Source organism: Cajanus cajan, chromosome 3 (assembly GCF_000230855.2).
Source record: "Cajanus cajan strain Asha chromosome 3, NIPB_CcT2T_4, whole genome shotgun sequence".
In the NCBI taxonomy this organism is placed as follows: domain Eukaryota; kingdom Viridiplantae; phylum Streptophyta; class Magnoliopsida; order Fabales; family Fabaceae; genus Cajanus; species Cajanus cajan.
This window is the reverse complement of record NC_138519.1, coordinates 32,592,163-32,608,999: the sequence shown is the minus strand read 5'-3', so window position 1 is coordinate 32,608,999 and position 16,837 is coordinate 32,592,163. Positions and strand designations below refer to the sequence as shown.

The following is a 16,837-nucleotide window of genomic DNA, read 5'->3' as shown; positions in this document are numbered from 1 at the left end:
TATAAGATTCCAATTCAATTAACTTTTCTTCATCAGCTATTTAAATTCTATATTTTAAGTGTAAATTCTACCTCGACATATAATATTTAAATCCCTTCTTTATTCAGTATAAGTAAAACCTCAGTGTTGACCAGTACTGACGATGTGTAAAGAAGGATTACTGAGTAGTATTGATTACAATAACATCTACACATAATCCACATTTGGGTAGTATTGATTACATTAACATAACAAAAGGCAAAAGATGTAAAAGAAATGAAATAAGTATACAAAGCAAAGTTAACATAGTTGATCCAAGATGTCCAAGAGATTGAAACCATCAAATCTAAGGCACCAACTTATACACCTCTTATCTCTAATTAATGATTTAGTGACCGAAACAAAGATCCATATAATCTACTAAAAAACCCTTATAAAAAATAAAAACAAAATCAATTAACTGGACAAACTGTGGGACATAAATCACCCAGCAAATAAGAAAACATTTAATGAGAAGAAATACTGTACTCAAAGACCTCTGCCAAATTTTAGTTAACCGATCACGACAAATTGGCCGAATTCTGGTATGCTACAAATGATCATCCTCACATTTCGCTGGCTGCTGTTTTATGAATATTTTGTACAGCATATTGAAAAGGCTACAATAAGTTGTACACATTTCAGCTTCAGCATAATTTAACTGCAGAAAACAAATCATTATCAAAACTAGTTGAGCATATTTTAATTAGGATTAAATCTTTCTAGTCCATAAGCTTTGTCAATTTCGTTTTTAATCCTTGAACAAATTTTATTTAGTTTTAATTCCTGAATTTTTTTCTCCATAAAAAAAATGACAGACCAAAATATTAACAAGAGAATAAGTTAAAAGACTAAAAGTCAAAATTGACAAAAGTTCAGCGACTAAAATTAGTAGAAAAAATTATCCAAGGACTAAAAACAAAAATTGACAACAGTTTAGAAACTAAAAACATATTTAATCTTTTTAATTATAATGGTAACCTTGTGATAACCAAATGAAAAATAAAAGAAAATGTATACCATGATGTTTAACGGATTGGAGATTTGAAAATCAAGAATTGCCATTACAGATGGAGATAAAGGAAAGATAGAGATTTAAATTTTATGGGATTGATGTTGATCTGATACTATGTAATTTATCACGATGTTTTTATGTGTATCAAACTAATCATAATCCTAATTAACTAGGGAAAATAATCATGTGATAAGAAAACATGGTAACAAATCCCAAGATATAATGGAAAATAGGAAAACTAAAGGATAATCTAAGATACATATTCATATGATATTTAACTATATTCAGCACTAATCAACATATGCAGTAAATGGAGATAGTTCAATGAAAATCAAGATTCATAATACCTTCAACTGTGTACCCACATAGGATCTAAAGAGAAAAGTTTCTCATTTCTTGTGCCTGAAGGAGGAGCTCTTGGTGGTGGAGCATGAACAGTAATTGGAAGAACCCATTCCGTTTTTTCCCTTCCCTCAATCAGAAGAGGATGGTCATACCTGTGATTCAAAAAATAGTATAAACTTAAATGACCAATGCCACCAAAAATTCCATGAAACCTATTTTCTTCATTTGAAGCAGGAATCATGGTTCGTAATACAACAGAAATAGTTTGTCACCAGGTGAGGTCCACCACATGGATCACACGACATCATTAGACTCAGTTAAAAGCCAAATTACTAGAGATATTATTCACCATGAGATCACCAGAATTATGGTTTGTGATATGTAGGATAAATGACAAAGAAACTAAAGGCTGGTCTTTGGCCATGCCTTGAACTAATATATGGTTCAAATATTAAAACCAAAGATTAAGAAGCCTATAGTACGTACATCCACATCAAGTATAAAATGACAAAAATGGTCCGAGTAAAATAAGTGCACTTGTGTCATGGATGAAGTCTAAGAATAATTTTTTTAAAAAGAACATAAGAGTAAACAATAGTTGGATTATGAATTAAAAACATGGTAGGGTGCAACCAAAGATGGCATGTGTGTGGAGTGCAAACTGTAGAATAAGTTGCTCCCTTGTAAGATCAACCAAAAGGCAGTTGCAGATTAATATGGGAAGAAGAGGTCAAGGGTGGAACACAATACTTTTTCCAATCTACATGCTTTGGAGTTGTGAAAAATTCAAAGCGGAGAACCCACTGCACAGATACATGTTGAGTGGAGAAGGACATTGGACCATCCATGGGAACCGAAAAAAGAAAGCTAGTCTGCACCAAATCTGCTACAACCTCATGATGATCACTCTGAACCTAAAAGCACAGTTGAGACCACAATTGTCAGAATCAGAAGCCAATAAAATATTGAAATACATACATGGTCATCAATTTTCTCTAGTTAGATAATGATCCCATGTCTTTTATCTCTTCTGAGATTGCACAAAGACTATATATTTATAAGCTAGTCTCTTTCAAAAAGTCATGAGAGATTGGCCCTTGAATAATCATGCATCATGGTTAATCAAAAGGCATCAGCAAATCAAATCACATTAATTCTGAATAACACATTATAGTTATTGGTGACAAGGGATTTGTAGGGCTATAAATCAAATGGTGCATAACTTAGTGTGGTTATATTGAAACATTGCACTTGATATATAAACAAGTATATGATAAAATAGGGAAATTCTTCTAGTGTAATTTGCGGCCACAAAGTACCCATAAAACTTGAGGCAAAACTTTATCAACAACTACAAAGAATGCTCTATGGTAGTTGTTAATAAAGTTTTGCCTCAAGTTTTATGGGTACTTTGTGACCACAAATTACACTTGAAGTGTATTTGGTGGAGAAAGTTGGAACAACGTCTATCAAAGATAAGATGATACAAAATTGCGCAAGCGGTTGAATTAGGAAAGGTTTAGCTAGACCAATGGAGGCTCTACTGAGAAGTAAAAAGAATCAAAGATAGTCTGATTAAAATAAGTAGATTAAGGCCAAAGAAAACTTTAGTAGAACCATTAACATTGATCTTAATCTAAATGGATTTATTGGATGCTTGGTTTTTGATTCAACCAATCAGTAACAGTTCAAAATAAGCTCGAGTAGTAAGAGCTAAAATACATCAAATACCTTAGTGATTGTCGGAGAATTCCTTCTAGAAGGGTGAACAAATCGCCGATTTATAGTTTCGGAAGTTTCCAATGTTATTGAAATCTGAAAAATAATAATTATGATAATAAATTCACTTGCAGAGTATCAACCATTATAAATGATTTGTTAATTATTAGTTTAACTCTCATCAGCTGACAAAAGGGCAATCACCTCAAGGCATCTCCTAGCTCCTTCTTCATGAAAGAAAGTGAGAGTACCCCCTATCTGCAACAAGAAAGTGGTTGGTGAATAGACTTCTTGTGTACACAATGTATCAAACTCTACTTGATTATCCTTACCACATCACTGAAGTAATATGTTGAGTCAGAATTTTTAGGAGAAAATTTAAGCAAAACTTGATCATCAAGTCGGATATTATAAGACCTTCCTCTAATAAAGCCTTCTGCTGCAAAAAATGTCTGCATAAAATTAGCTTACATAGAATATGAACAAAATTTGATGTACAACAATATCTCATATGTCTGAAGCACGTAAAATAATTTTGGAAGTAGAGAAAATGCATCAATTTACATGATAATGATTCTGCAGCCCCTGCTTCAGGTGAAGAGGATACTCCCACATCATCTTCTGCAGAAAATATCTTTCGCAGCTTCTGGTTCTCATTTTGGGAGACAACAGCAAATGACTTCTGGCTTGACAAGACATCTGTTATCCAAATGAATTAGCATAGTAAGTACTTGAATTCAAAGCAAAAGTAAAAGATAACTCTTATTAATCAGATACTAATAAATCAAAACAAGTTGATATTGTTTCAGAACTAAATTTCTACAAGAAAAATAATGAGCAGTTTCATACATAAACCTATCACCAAGTTATAGTTTAAATTGCTCACCAGCACCTGAATCAGATAATACTTCAGCAACAGACAGCCGAGGAAGAGCCATATTTGAAGATAAACTTGTTCGGAAACCTTCTAAAGTAGAGGCATCCCTGGTCAATGATCTTGCAGAAGAAGATCGCAATGATAGTGAACTTCCGAAGCCTCTGTGTAGATTCTCTCTCATGGGGTTATAAGAAGAAACAGATGATATATCATCTCTTGAGCTGTCATAGCCCTCCTCAACTCCATCATACATATCATTAGCTCTAACCTGTAAACAAAATATTCTATTTAATATCAACAGACCAAGAAAAATAACAGCATGCAATAAGTGAAATGCCATAATAAAGGTTTAAAAGCATTGAATTCTTTTGACAACGGGGAGAACAATAAATAGATTTAGATTCCCAGTAGACCCCAGGGGAAGGGGGGTGGGAAATGGAGTATAACTAAGAATGATATAAATCAAATAAAACAGAAGAAAAAAATAATACCAAAACAAAAAGTACCACTGACACCCTTCTGTACAAATAATTTTCCTTCAAAAATCAATTAAATTAGTCAACAGCTTCTCTAAGCGTTATTTATGAACATGCCTACTGCCCGCTCTTAAATAAAAATGCAAATAAGGCATTCCAAATGCCAAGCAACACATTGAAAGAATAAATGGATATTATCCTTTAAACACAACATACATACAAAATACAATTTCAAGATAAATACACCTATAAAAATCTCCAATAGACCTACAGCCAATGTTCTTAAAATCAAAAATAACCAGGCAATTCTGTATTATGTATCACCAGAATATTATATAACCAAAATTTGCCTAAATGGACCAATATCGTTATGAAGCCAACAGCTTAACTGAATAACAAAACCAAGCTAGTTACAGGCCTTGAACCAGGTTAGGTATTTTAAAAAACAAAAGAGGTACCTCACGTCAAACACTCCTGACATTAAAAGTGTCTTTAACCTGTATAAATGGAAATGACAATGCCACCACACCAAAACTCCCTTAGAAGTTATGTGGCATGTTATTATATTTGAATAGGTTTCAAAAATGTTATCTCAGATGTCTATCTAATTAATGGAGAGAAACAAAGACATAAGAAGCCGAAATCGTGTGTTATAGACACCACAGGAATATGTTTGTATAGGCTTGTTTCCTTTAATATATGAATAGGGGATAATATTTTGGTTCCCCTAAATGAGATATGTGCCTATAAACTATAATTATTTCATTGTGATTCTCAACACTCCCCCTCAAGCTCAAGCTGGGGCATACAAATCATATGCACCTAGCTTATTAGATATATAACTAATTTGTGGATCTCTCAAGGATTTAGTAAGAACATCTTCCAGCTGATAACTAGAGTTGACGAAGGTAGTTGTAATTTTTCCAGTCTTAATCTTTTATGTGATATAGTGGCATTGAACTCAATATGTTTGGTCCTCTCATGAAACACTAGATTAGATGTAAATTAGTAGTCAATCCCGGATAGCGGCGCGGAGCGGCCGACCCTAAAACTGGGATAGCAGGATGACGCGGAGCGGGATAACCGCTATTTAACTATTAATTTATATATATTAAATAATTAATAATATATATATAAAAGCTAAAAAAACAAAAAAATAACTCTAAATTCATGCATTAAACATTTTTAATAATTAAAAGTTCATAGTACTCAAACAATACATAATATAAAATGTCTCCAAAACAAAGTGTTAAAGCTCTAAGTAAGTAAAAAATTAAACATTATAATCAGAAATTAAAAATAAAATTTGCTAAATTAAATTTAATCAGAAATTAAAAACAAAATTTGTTGAATTAAATTTAATCAGAAATTAAAAATAAAATTAGCTGAATTAAATTTAATCAGAAATTAAAAATAAAATTTGTTGAATTAAATTTAATTAGAAATTAAAAATAAAATTAACTGAATTAAATTTAATCAGAAATTAAAAATAAATTTTTCTGAATTAAATTTAATTAGAAATTAAAAATTAAATTTAATCAGAATTTAAAAATAAAATTTGTTGAATTAAATTTAATCAGAATTTAAAAATAAAATTTGTTCAATTAAATTTAATCAAAAATTAAAAAAAAAAATCAGTTGAAATAATTTAATAAATAATTAAAAAAAAATATGTTGCATGTTGCATAAAAGACAGAACCAAGGAGAATAGGGGAATAGAAGAAGACAAACGCGAGTCGGAGGAAGAAGAATAGAAGACAAACGCGCGTCGGAGCTTGCGGCCACGTCGGACCTGGAGGCTCGTCGGAGTCGGAGGTGCGTCGGAGCTGGAGGCGCGTCGCCAATGGAGGTGCGTCGGAGCCGGAGTTCGTCGGAGCTGCACGCGATCGCCAGAGAAGAAGAAACAGAGAGGGAGAGACGAGCCGAGGTGTTTGTTTTGGATGAGTCTGAAATCGCGAGAGGGAAGGGATGATTAAGGCAAAAAAAGCCCATTGAAAAGACTGACTTACCCTTAATGAAGGGTAAGTCTGAAATCGCGCCCGCGAATCCGCGATTTGGGCCGCTCCGCTACGCCTCCGACGCGGCCGCTCCAGCCGCTACAGAAATCCGCCACGCGACAGCAGCCACATTGCGGGGTGAGGCCGCTCCGCTCCGGAGCGCCGCGATAGCGGCCGCTCCGGCCGCTATTGACTACTATGGATGTAATATGTAAGACAGCTTGATTATCACGAAATGGTGTCATTTGTGTAGACTCTTCAAACTTTATTTCTCTAAGAAACTGTTTCATCCATATGAGGTCACTATTTACTAAAGCCATGGCCCTATATTCTACCTTTGCACTAGATCTTGCTATGACATTCTACTCTTTACTTTTTCATGATATCAGATTTCCTCCAAGAAACACACAATACCTAGAAGTCGATTGCCCATCACTGGGTGAACTCACCTAGTCCACATTTGAGTATCCAACTATTTGAGCATGTCCTTTGTCTTCATAAATGAGGCCTTTTCTTTGGAGAGCTTTTGATATATTTTTATATCTAAATAAATGCATCCCAATGATCCTAACAAGGGGTTTAAGAACTTACCACACTTATTGCAAAGGCAATGTCTTTCCAACCAACACTTTGACATAAGGATCCATGGGAGTATTTGTTGGATTGGCATTCATCAGACTAGTTTCTTCAAGGATGTCAAGAGCATATTTCTTCTAAGATATCACTAGTCCTTCTTTGGATTGAACAACTTCACAATAACTAGAAAATATCAAAGTTTACCAAGGTCTTTAGTTTGGAAATGTTGGGATAGAAACTGCTTAAGATGAGTAATTCCCTACAAATCACTACCAATTATGACAATGTCATCTACATACATAGCGAGATAGATACATCCTTGAGGTGAATGGTGATAGAAAACAAAATGGTCTACTTCACTACAATTATACCAAGTTGTTGCACAACAAAACAAGCATAAAGAGATTGTTTAAGTACCTATGAAGCCCACAAACCATGGTAGCGGACTCCCCCTGAGCAACAAATCCAAATGGTAGCTTCAAATAAACTTCTTCAAAATCGCCATACAAGAAAGCATTTTTTTTAAAATCGCGCCAAAAGGTAGACCAATGGCGAATGTTGGCCATGCAAAACAAAAGTCAAACAAAATCCATTTTTGACCACCAAAAAGAAAGTGTCAATGTAATCCAAGTCAAGGACACCCAACAGGAGTTTGCCATGTGGAAAAGGAACCATATGTCTTGATTATGTTTTTCCATGTCAATAAAAAATGTATTTAAGTATCTTTCTTTGCTAATACCTTTCCATCAACCCCTATAAAAGGTAAATGGCTTCTACTATAGACTATCTTTACATAAAATCAAATTGATTCTCGACAATCCTAATATTTTCTCTTAATCTATGCTCAATCACCTTTTACCATAATTTCATAATGTAGCTCATAAGTTTTATTCTTTTGTGGTTTACATAATCATAAATATCCCCTTGTTTTTAAATATAGGAACCATAATTCTCCTCCACTCACCTAGCAACTTCTTACATCTCAAAATTCCATTAAACAACTTAGTGAGACAAATGTTACCTTATTCTCCTACTCCTACATTTACAATCTTCAATAGGAATACCATTAGCACCAATAGTTGTACCATTACCAATCCTTTTAAATGCTTTTTCTACCTCTCAAACCCAAATTCTCTAGTCAGCCAAATTTTGTTTATCCTTTTGGATTTCTATTCCTTCCATATTACAAGTAGATCATTGTCCATCTCTACGTGTGAGTGTTAAACTCCTCTACTAAGTATTATTTTGTAACCATAGTTAGTTAGTCTATATGATTGGTTAATAACTCAATTAGTTGTAACCGTCTCTATTAGACAGTTACAACCTCTCCTCCTTGAATCTCTATAATATATATAGGATTGTAAACAAAGATTCAAAACATTGTATCAAGTATTTTTTCAATCAACGAATTACATTTTCAGTTTACTCTAATATGGTATCTAAAGCCTCCTAATCCTTGACTATGGCTTCTGCAAACAATCAAGAACCCATTCACATGCCGCCATTGCAGTTGCATTTTCAGCATAATGGCAATGCTTCATCATCACCTCTGGCAACAATTCCTGTCACTTTTTCACATCAAATCACAGAAAAACTTGATGATAGGAACTTTTGGTTGTAGCGTTAGCAAATTGAGCATTTAATCAAGGCACACAAGCTTCATCACTATGTTGTTTCTCCTTGAATTCCATCGAAATTTCTTACTGAAGAAGATCATGATCTTAATCGCGTCAATTCACAATATCTTGCTTGGGAACAACAACATCAAATGCTACTTCCATGGTTACAGTTATCTCTCTCAAGTTCAATGCTATCTCTAAGTATGGGAGAAAATTCATTCGTATTTTCATCATCAGACTCGTACAAGAGCTCAACAGTTGTGATTTGAACTTCGGCACTCAGCCCTAGACAATACTCCTACTAATGAATATCTTCTTCACATCAAAGCCTTGATTAATGCGTTGTCATCAATCGATGATTTGGCATCGCTGCGTGAGCATTTGGATGCAATTCTTGAAGGACTACCTCAAGAATTCGATTTGGTTATCGTGTTAGTTGAGAGTCATCCGGAACATATTACAATTGAGGAAGTTGAAGGTTAGATTCTTGCTCAAGAATTGTGCCTTCAAAAATATCGCAAGGTTTTAGTTGATACAACTACAACTCCATCATTAAATCTCACACATACCACTCCTCAAACTATTGTGAATATCACCAATGGTGAAAATCTCTCTAAGCAAAGCCCTGACTATCAAAATCAAAACTCCTTCAATGAATATCGTGGTTTTAGTTATTGTGGTGGTCACTTTGGTCATGGATGTAGCCATGGTGGTTGTACACCACTCAATGCAAGTATGCTTCAGAAATGAGCACAAAACATTAGCCTGTTATCATTGTTTCAATCAACAATATCCATGTCAATGTTGTATTTGTGTTTCAAACGTTTCCAATCAAAATAAGAATAAAAGATCAAGGGTGTTCTGTATTCATAGTTTTCTCTTAACATTCTCTCTTTCAACATATAACATCATCTTAAATAAATTTAAACAACTATAAGTTCAAAATCATTGTCTAGATCATCTGAACTTCAAAAAAACTAGCAGATTTCACATAATTCTAAAATAAAAGATGATTGTGTGATTTTAACCAAGATCCCATCAACATCCATTTTAAAATGCAATTTTTCCATATATTTCACAGTTTGTAGAGGCAAAACATTTTATAATTAAAAACAAATAAAGAGCATTTTTAGAACAATAGATTGCAAATGAATTTAGGTTAAAACACAGATAAGTTTAGTTTACCCAATAAAAAAATATCACCAATAGCATACCCAATCAGCATCTCCATCCATCTCTTTCCAAAATATATCCAGTTGTACAGCAGTTAATGGAACAATATCTGAAAACATATAAACACATGGATATATTAATTATAACATTCAACTGAGATTAAGATGTTTAGAACTTTCTGAAGCTACATGAAATAAAAATGTATAGGTGCAAAAGAACAAGAAACTTACTACTGATATATGCAATCAATTTTTATAAACAAGTAATTCTCCAATGATATCATGTTCTATCAAGGTTTGCTTACTATACTTATCATTTTTTTTGTGTTGCAAATTTTAAGATTGAATTTGAACAAATGCCAATACTGTGTTGTCGAGTGGACACAACAAAAGATAACAATTTTATACAAAATATATTATAATTTTAATGGTTTCGCATAATGGCTCCTTAGGTCATCATGTACCCATTTTTTTAATTGGACAATTGACCATTTGATCCACATTTCTCGCTGGTTTGGTAATATAGCCATGCTGCCACCTCTCCATCATTGTTAGAACTACAGCAAACCTCCCAACTAACAAGAAATATCTATCCCACACCAGACAAGGCAAAAATTTCTTTAAACTTTCCAAAATTCCACCGGAATTAGAAAAACAAGATATAATAGACAGGCATGCATGCAAGATAAGGAGGGGAGCTAGAATTAGATGAGGAGGGGTTTTACTCCCTTTCATTCCCCTCCCCTCCATTTACCTCCAACCAAACACAATGTAACAGAAAGGAATCTTACTTTGTACAAAAGAACATCTTCACATAATCCTTTACAAAATTAATATAGTTCATAGCTAGAAAATCTAGGTAGGTTTCTATAGCAGAAGTCAAACTATTACAACAGGTTCACAACAGACATAAAATACAAACAAAGTTAGCAACCAAACTAACCATCATCCATTGTAATACTTTTCTGGTTTATCCATATCTGTAATGGAATACGAACTTCCTGCAGAAATTAAAGTTAACAAATTTAAAAATTTAAATATGAAATCCAATACATGTTAAAAGGTTGAAACAAAAATCTCCAAAAATGGAGGTTCATATCATTGTTATCAAACCCAGATAATGAAGCAGCAGCCAACCCCAACAATGTTTAGGCAGGTTAACAGAAAGCAGGATGACTGCCACATTGAAGATTATAAATATATGTGACAAATAATTTATACACACGTATAAGAGCTCAAAAGTAAAGAATTATCTAAAATTAATACTCAATTATAATTTCTAATCAAAACTAATAGCTAAACACAATCACTATCAAAAATGAAAATGATGTAATAAAAATAAATAAAAAACAAAACAAGGTTAACAGACAAGCAAAACTAAACAAAGGGCCTGTGAGTCTGAAGAACACAACACAGAAATTAAAAATTGAACAGTATCCTGCATGAACAGAGACTCATGGATGAGCAGTGGCCTGCAGTTGGATCAAAGAAGGCAGGAAAGAGACCTATGTGAAAGAGGCCCATGGATGAGCAATGTGTGTACTGGAAAAACACCAAGCTTGGCAAGCAATGGATCATAGCATGGTTTGCAACAAATGTTATCTTCTAAACACTCTTTGTTGACAATGCGAAGATTCAAACCCTTCCTTCAATTATTAGCTCCCTAATATAACTCAAGATTATTTAAATTTTAAAAAAAGAAATAGCACATCTTGAGAACAAGACAAACAAAAACAAAGATACACCACCATTATAGCTCATCATACTACAACTCTCCTATAAGTTTATGGTGTAACGTGAAGACACGAGAATTCTCTTTTATATTACATCTCTAACAGGTCCCTTCACGACTCATACAGCAACCCTTTTGACTTGAAGCATGAATAATGCACTGGTCTACCAACCTCATGCTATAATTCAACATTTTGTAAGAACAGGAATAACAACAATTGAACTCTAGACAACTTAGTTTACAAAATAAAAGGAAAAAATATATATATATTACATGATATAACTATTTTTAAAGCTTTTATTGAGAGCTATTTTTTTTTTTCAGAAAACGTTCTAGTGAAGAAGATATTTTAGGAAATGCTTAGGTCGGGAAGCACCCAGTAGCTTCAGTATATATAATAATTCAGAGTGAGATTACATTTAAAAGCAATAATTATAAAAATGCAACTTCCTAGAATAATGATAAGCCACCAAGTCTATTTGCTTTCCTAGAATTAAATTCCCCAGAAGCCGTAGGAATATTAACAGTTTCTAACAGTACATAATTTTTATAAGGTTTAATACATCATTTGCCTGTACTTTTAAGGAATTTTTAATGATGTCCCTAAACTAAAAAAAAAAAATTGTAATTAGGTCTTTCATGTTTTCATGTTTGTGTAATTTAGTCCCTATGGTTAGAGGTCTATTTACAATCTATGAAATTTGACAAAATATTTTTTATATCTTCTTACCTAAACAACTACTTTAAATTATTATTCTCTATCATAATCCATGTGTATCAGATTTCAATCTCTACCCATTAAAATTCCCGCAATCTATTTAATCACTAATCCCCCAAATTCTTAATCTCTAATCACTGAAATTTGCCTAATCACCCTACCTGTGAACCTAATCCCAGAAATTGCTTCCAAACTTTGAAAATGGTTGTTCAAATATGAGAATATATAGAATATTTTGTCAACTTTCAAGGATTGTAAACAGGCTACTAACTTAAGGTATTAAATTACAAAAATATAAAAAGATGAAGGACCAAATTATAATTGTTTTAGTATCGGAACCTAATTAAAATTCTCAAAAACATCATCCTAAGAAAGTGATTTTAGAACCTAACTCAACCTTACAAAATCAGTTTGCAAAGTGAAGATTATTCCCTACTTATATACATTATTATGGCCTTATCTCTAGTCAATCTGGGATCTCCAAGACACCACCTTTACACAACAGATTGAATATCTTGAACAAGAAATTTGCAAGACTTGACATTTGCAGATGGTCCGATAACTAGCACGTGGCCTAATAAGCCCAACAACAAGAATCGCTAAGAAAGTGATTTTGGAGCTTAACTCAACTTTACAAAACTGGCTTGTAAGGTGAGAATTACTCTCCACTTATATACATTATTATAGTCTCATCTCTAGTCAATATGAGATCTCCAACACTTCAAGGACTAAATGATGTATTAAACCTTATTATATGTTCTTTAAACATATTTTTTAATTTAAAAAGCATTTCTCTAAAAAAAAAAAGTAAAGTTCAAACAAATGTGCCCTTAGTCATAAGGGTTCTAAGACCATGTCAAGAACCAACTCTCCTGAGAGCTAAAGTTGCTGGGTGAAGACTCATGACAGTCTTCTATATTACATCTCCAAAAACTTAGCATGAAAGTAACATGAAGCAAACATTTTTCAGAATAAATCAGAGCAAGTCATCGCAAAACCAACCACATCAGTAACATCATTTTTGGACTCTGCACGAGATTGCCCATTTTCAAATATTATCCACCCTCCAGTAAATGCGCTTTTAACATAGTACAAATAGCGAATGTTTGAACCCTTGTACGATGGTGGGATGATGCTAGGCAGTAGCATTCGAACCACATCTGAAATTAACACTCCACATAATCAACCTTCTTAGATCAAAATATATGATACCACTACTAAAGCATGATACATTCAAATTAATAATCAACAATCAAGTATACTGACAACATGCAAAAAAATATCATTTTCTGTTTTGTTGTCTTTTATATAATAAAATTAGAATGAACATTATAACAGCCCCCCCCCCCCCCCTCCCCAAAAAAAAAAAAAGAGAATTGATTATTTAACTCTTTAATTAATAGTTCAAGATCAAATTGCCCACTTGTCCAATGTCAACTCATCTAGCCATCACTTGCCACTTTATATCAATGGTTAACATCTTTGCATAACTCTTTCTTTGATGGTTTCATTAAAGGTTCTTGGTTCTCCTTTGTTTTTACTTGCTCTTTCCATATCAATGGTTAAAAGACCCCTCCTGACTCCTAAATCCTAATAATATGAACAAGACCTCTCCAGTCTCTCAAATGATATTACAATAATTTCATTAATGAAATTAGTCCCAAATACCCCAAGACCAAACAACCCCACGTACTGTCTGTTACTTTATCAGGCCACCAAATTATGTTCACGTGTTTCAGTCCATATCTTCCTAATTCTAACTCCAACACATCAACCAAGTACTTCATTTTTGTAAAACTTAAGCTTCATAATTTCTGTCTATAATTGGGAACCAAACCAACCAAGTATAAACATTTAACACATGGCTGCAACTCAAAACCAAAGATCATAACTCCAGCAAACAAATAACTTAAAAAAAGCCTCTGGAATCTGAACATTTTAAGGCATGAAAGTTTTGTGGAGAAATAGCATCAGATGTTGTTCAGTCTTACATAACCCATTAAAACCAACTTCTAAGTTGAAGCAAGGAAGAGGAGAGTAATTTTGAACACATTAACAAATATGTTAATCCATATCCATAGTTATAATAAAGGAAATACCCTTTTTTGTCTGCGCTTTTTATTTGACTACTTTATCCTTTAATTACTATCTAAACTATCCATTACTTTATTTTTTTAACTACTCTCTAAACTACCCACTATTCTTTTTCAGACTCTCATGTCAAATTTAATAATTTAAAAAAAAAATTAAATTTAAAAAAAATTGGACAGACAAGCAGGTAATGCCTGTCTTTCCACTAGTTATTATAATAATAAATAAATTAAAAATTAAAACAGAGGGAGAAACCACCTTACAGCCTATCTCCAACCAAAAGTGAAGCAAAATATTTTCAGTGTTGTATTATTACATGTCCCAAGAAAGGTAGATGAAACAGTTTTTAGAAACCCTAAAACTGCCTAATGGGGAATATTCATTTAAGCACAGCCACTAACATAATAATAATAATAATAATAATTCGAATTTCAAAATTCCAAATGCATAACCAGTCTATGAAGAGAAAATATAAGAACTAACTAACAGGAATAATAAAAAAAATCAGAATCCTTTAATGTAGAAATTAGCATACATGATTTGCTGGCGCCAGCATTAACGATCTGGTTTGCGACTAGGACTGGTGTAGAGCACTCCAGAAAAGCATGCTCACCTGAAACAATAATAATACAATTAGAGAAAGTGCCAATGCAATGAAAGTTTAACAAGCTTTTACACATTCATTCAATCACAAATTGTTATAAACCCTCACCTCACAAGTCGATTTTATAGGATTGAATTAGGTCAAAACTCACTTTCTAAGATGGTATCCGAGTTATCCTAAACCCATTCTATAAAAGGCCACTCACCATCGATACACTCACAAAGCCTAATAATATTGGATGTGAGAGGGTGTATTAAGCAAAATCCAAGTCCCGCTTATCCTAGATCATTAAAAAGGACTACTCACCTTTATTCCCGTACCAAGTCCAATAATGTTAGATATGAAAGGATGTATTAGAAAAAACCCAAGTCTCATATCAACTAGAGATAAAATAATTAAAGAATATATAAGTGAAGAACAACTCTCACCTTACAAATGGAATTTGTAAAGTTGAGTTAGAAATAAGTTTGCAAACTTTAACATCAACTAGCTCAAAACAAAAGTCATACCTATGCAATGAAAGTTTAAAGAGCTTTTACACCGTCATTCAATCACAAATTACTAAGTACGATAAGTCTGTTAAGTTTTACATCAACCAGCTCAAAACAAAAGTCTTGCCTATGCAATGACAGATTAAAGAACTTTTATACCGTCATTCATTCAATCACAAATCGTTATGCACGCTGTAAGAACTTTTACACAAAGTGAATAAAAATCAAACTCATACAATTAAAGCAAAACAACAACTCAACTCAAACAACTAAAATTCTAATATGATTGTTGATCTAGCAACCAAGCAACCAACCTCTCCTTTGTTTCGAGCCAGGCAAAGGCTTCTGTGTGGCAAACCACTGAGTGTCCAATTTCTCAATGCCCTTGATCTCAAAACTGAGTCTTTCCATCAAAAACGAGTACCCACTTGAGGGATTAGAGATCTGGATGGTGACGACAACAGGATCACCGGGCCTGTAAACCAGTTTATCCGTTTCGAGCTTCAGAGTGGGGGGAGACAGTTCTTCACCCTTTGGCGCTGAATTGGACACGTGCGAATCCCCACCTCCGAAAAACGAGAATCTACTCGGTAGCATTGTGGTTTTGCTTATTTGGGTGAGGGAATGGAGGAATTGGAAGGGGAAATCGGAGGAATTGGAAGGGGAAATCGGAGGAATTGGAAGAAGGGTCTCACCAGCAATGATCACAGCTGCATGTAGGGTGTGCTTCTCACACGGGATCTGATCTGAGTCGCAGAGAAATCGACTCTCGACTATGAGCTACAATATTCCATGTTTAATAAATTCAAATTTCAAGAAATAAAAACAAACAAAAACATGGGTATTTGTTCTTTTATTGTTTTTGTTCTATTTATGCAATTATCTCCCTTATTTATATTATATATTTATAATCCAAGATAGTTTATTTTGGTGTCTATATATTTTCTTATCTTTTTTATTTTTTAATTAATATGTTTAATTATTTTTTACTTTTTAATTAATTTATTTAAGTGTTTTATTATTTTAAATTTAATTGTATATTTTAAATTTGATCATTTTTATTTTTTTTATAACAAGGTATAGAGTGTCTTATTTTCACTTGTATCTATAGAGAGGATCAATGATGAAATTCTTTAGTGATGATATATCAAAAAATATATATATCTTGTTGATATAATTAGTTATAATTTATTCATTTAAGTCATCATCAATCATATATAGTTACACATACCTACAATCTTTGGATCTCTTCTTATTTCATTGTATCATGGGTGTTACGGTTAACATATGTCAAAAAAAAATACACAAAATTCTTCATTCAAATTACTTATATATTATCGCTTATGATAAAGTGTTATATAAATAATTTTAAGAACAAAAATATTGA

The 16,837-nt window shown here is 33.0% G+C and overlaps 1 protein-coding gene across 3 annotated transcripts; it reads right to left on the bottom strand.

Moving 5' to 3' along the window:
• Nucleotides 1–145: 145 nt before the first annotated feature.
• LOC109809447 (immunoglobulin) lies at nt 146–16,258 on the bottom strand. 3 transcript variants are annotated; one of them, XM_083070837.1, is made up of 13 exons: nt 15,765–16,258; nt 14,891–14,968; nt 13,267–13,424; nt 10,758–10,815; nt 9,857–9,924; nt 3,984–4,242; nt 3,662–3,796; nt 3,430–3,536; nt 3,302–3,355; nt 3,110–3,193; nt 2,129–2,292; nt 1,381–1,530; nt 146–638 (listed from the first exon to the last, which is right to left on the bottom strand). In XM_083070837.1, the coding sequence occupies exons 1-12, from the start codon at nt 16,045–16,047 to the stop codon at nt 1,383–1,385; spliced, it is 1,596 nt and encodes a 531-aa protein (XP_082926963.1). In that variant the 5' UTR covers nt 16,048–16,258; the 3' UTR covers nt 146–638; nt 1,381–1,382. The 3 variants fall into 3 exon arrangements, with proteins under 3 accessions (XP_082926963.1, XP_020228356.1, XP_020228357.1); XM_020372767.3 differs by having other exon boundaries at nt 146–679; nt 15,765–16,257; XM_020372768.3 differs by having other exon boundaries at nt 146–679; nt 3,990–4,242; nt 15,765–16,257.
• Nucleotides 16,259–16,837: the final 579 nt, after the last annotated feature.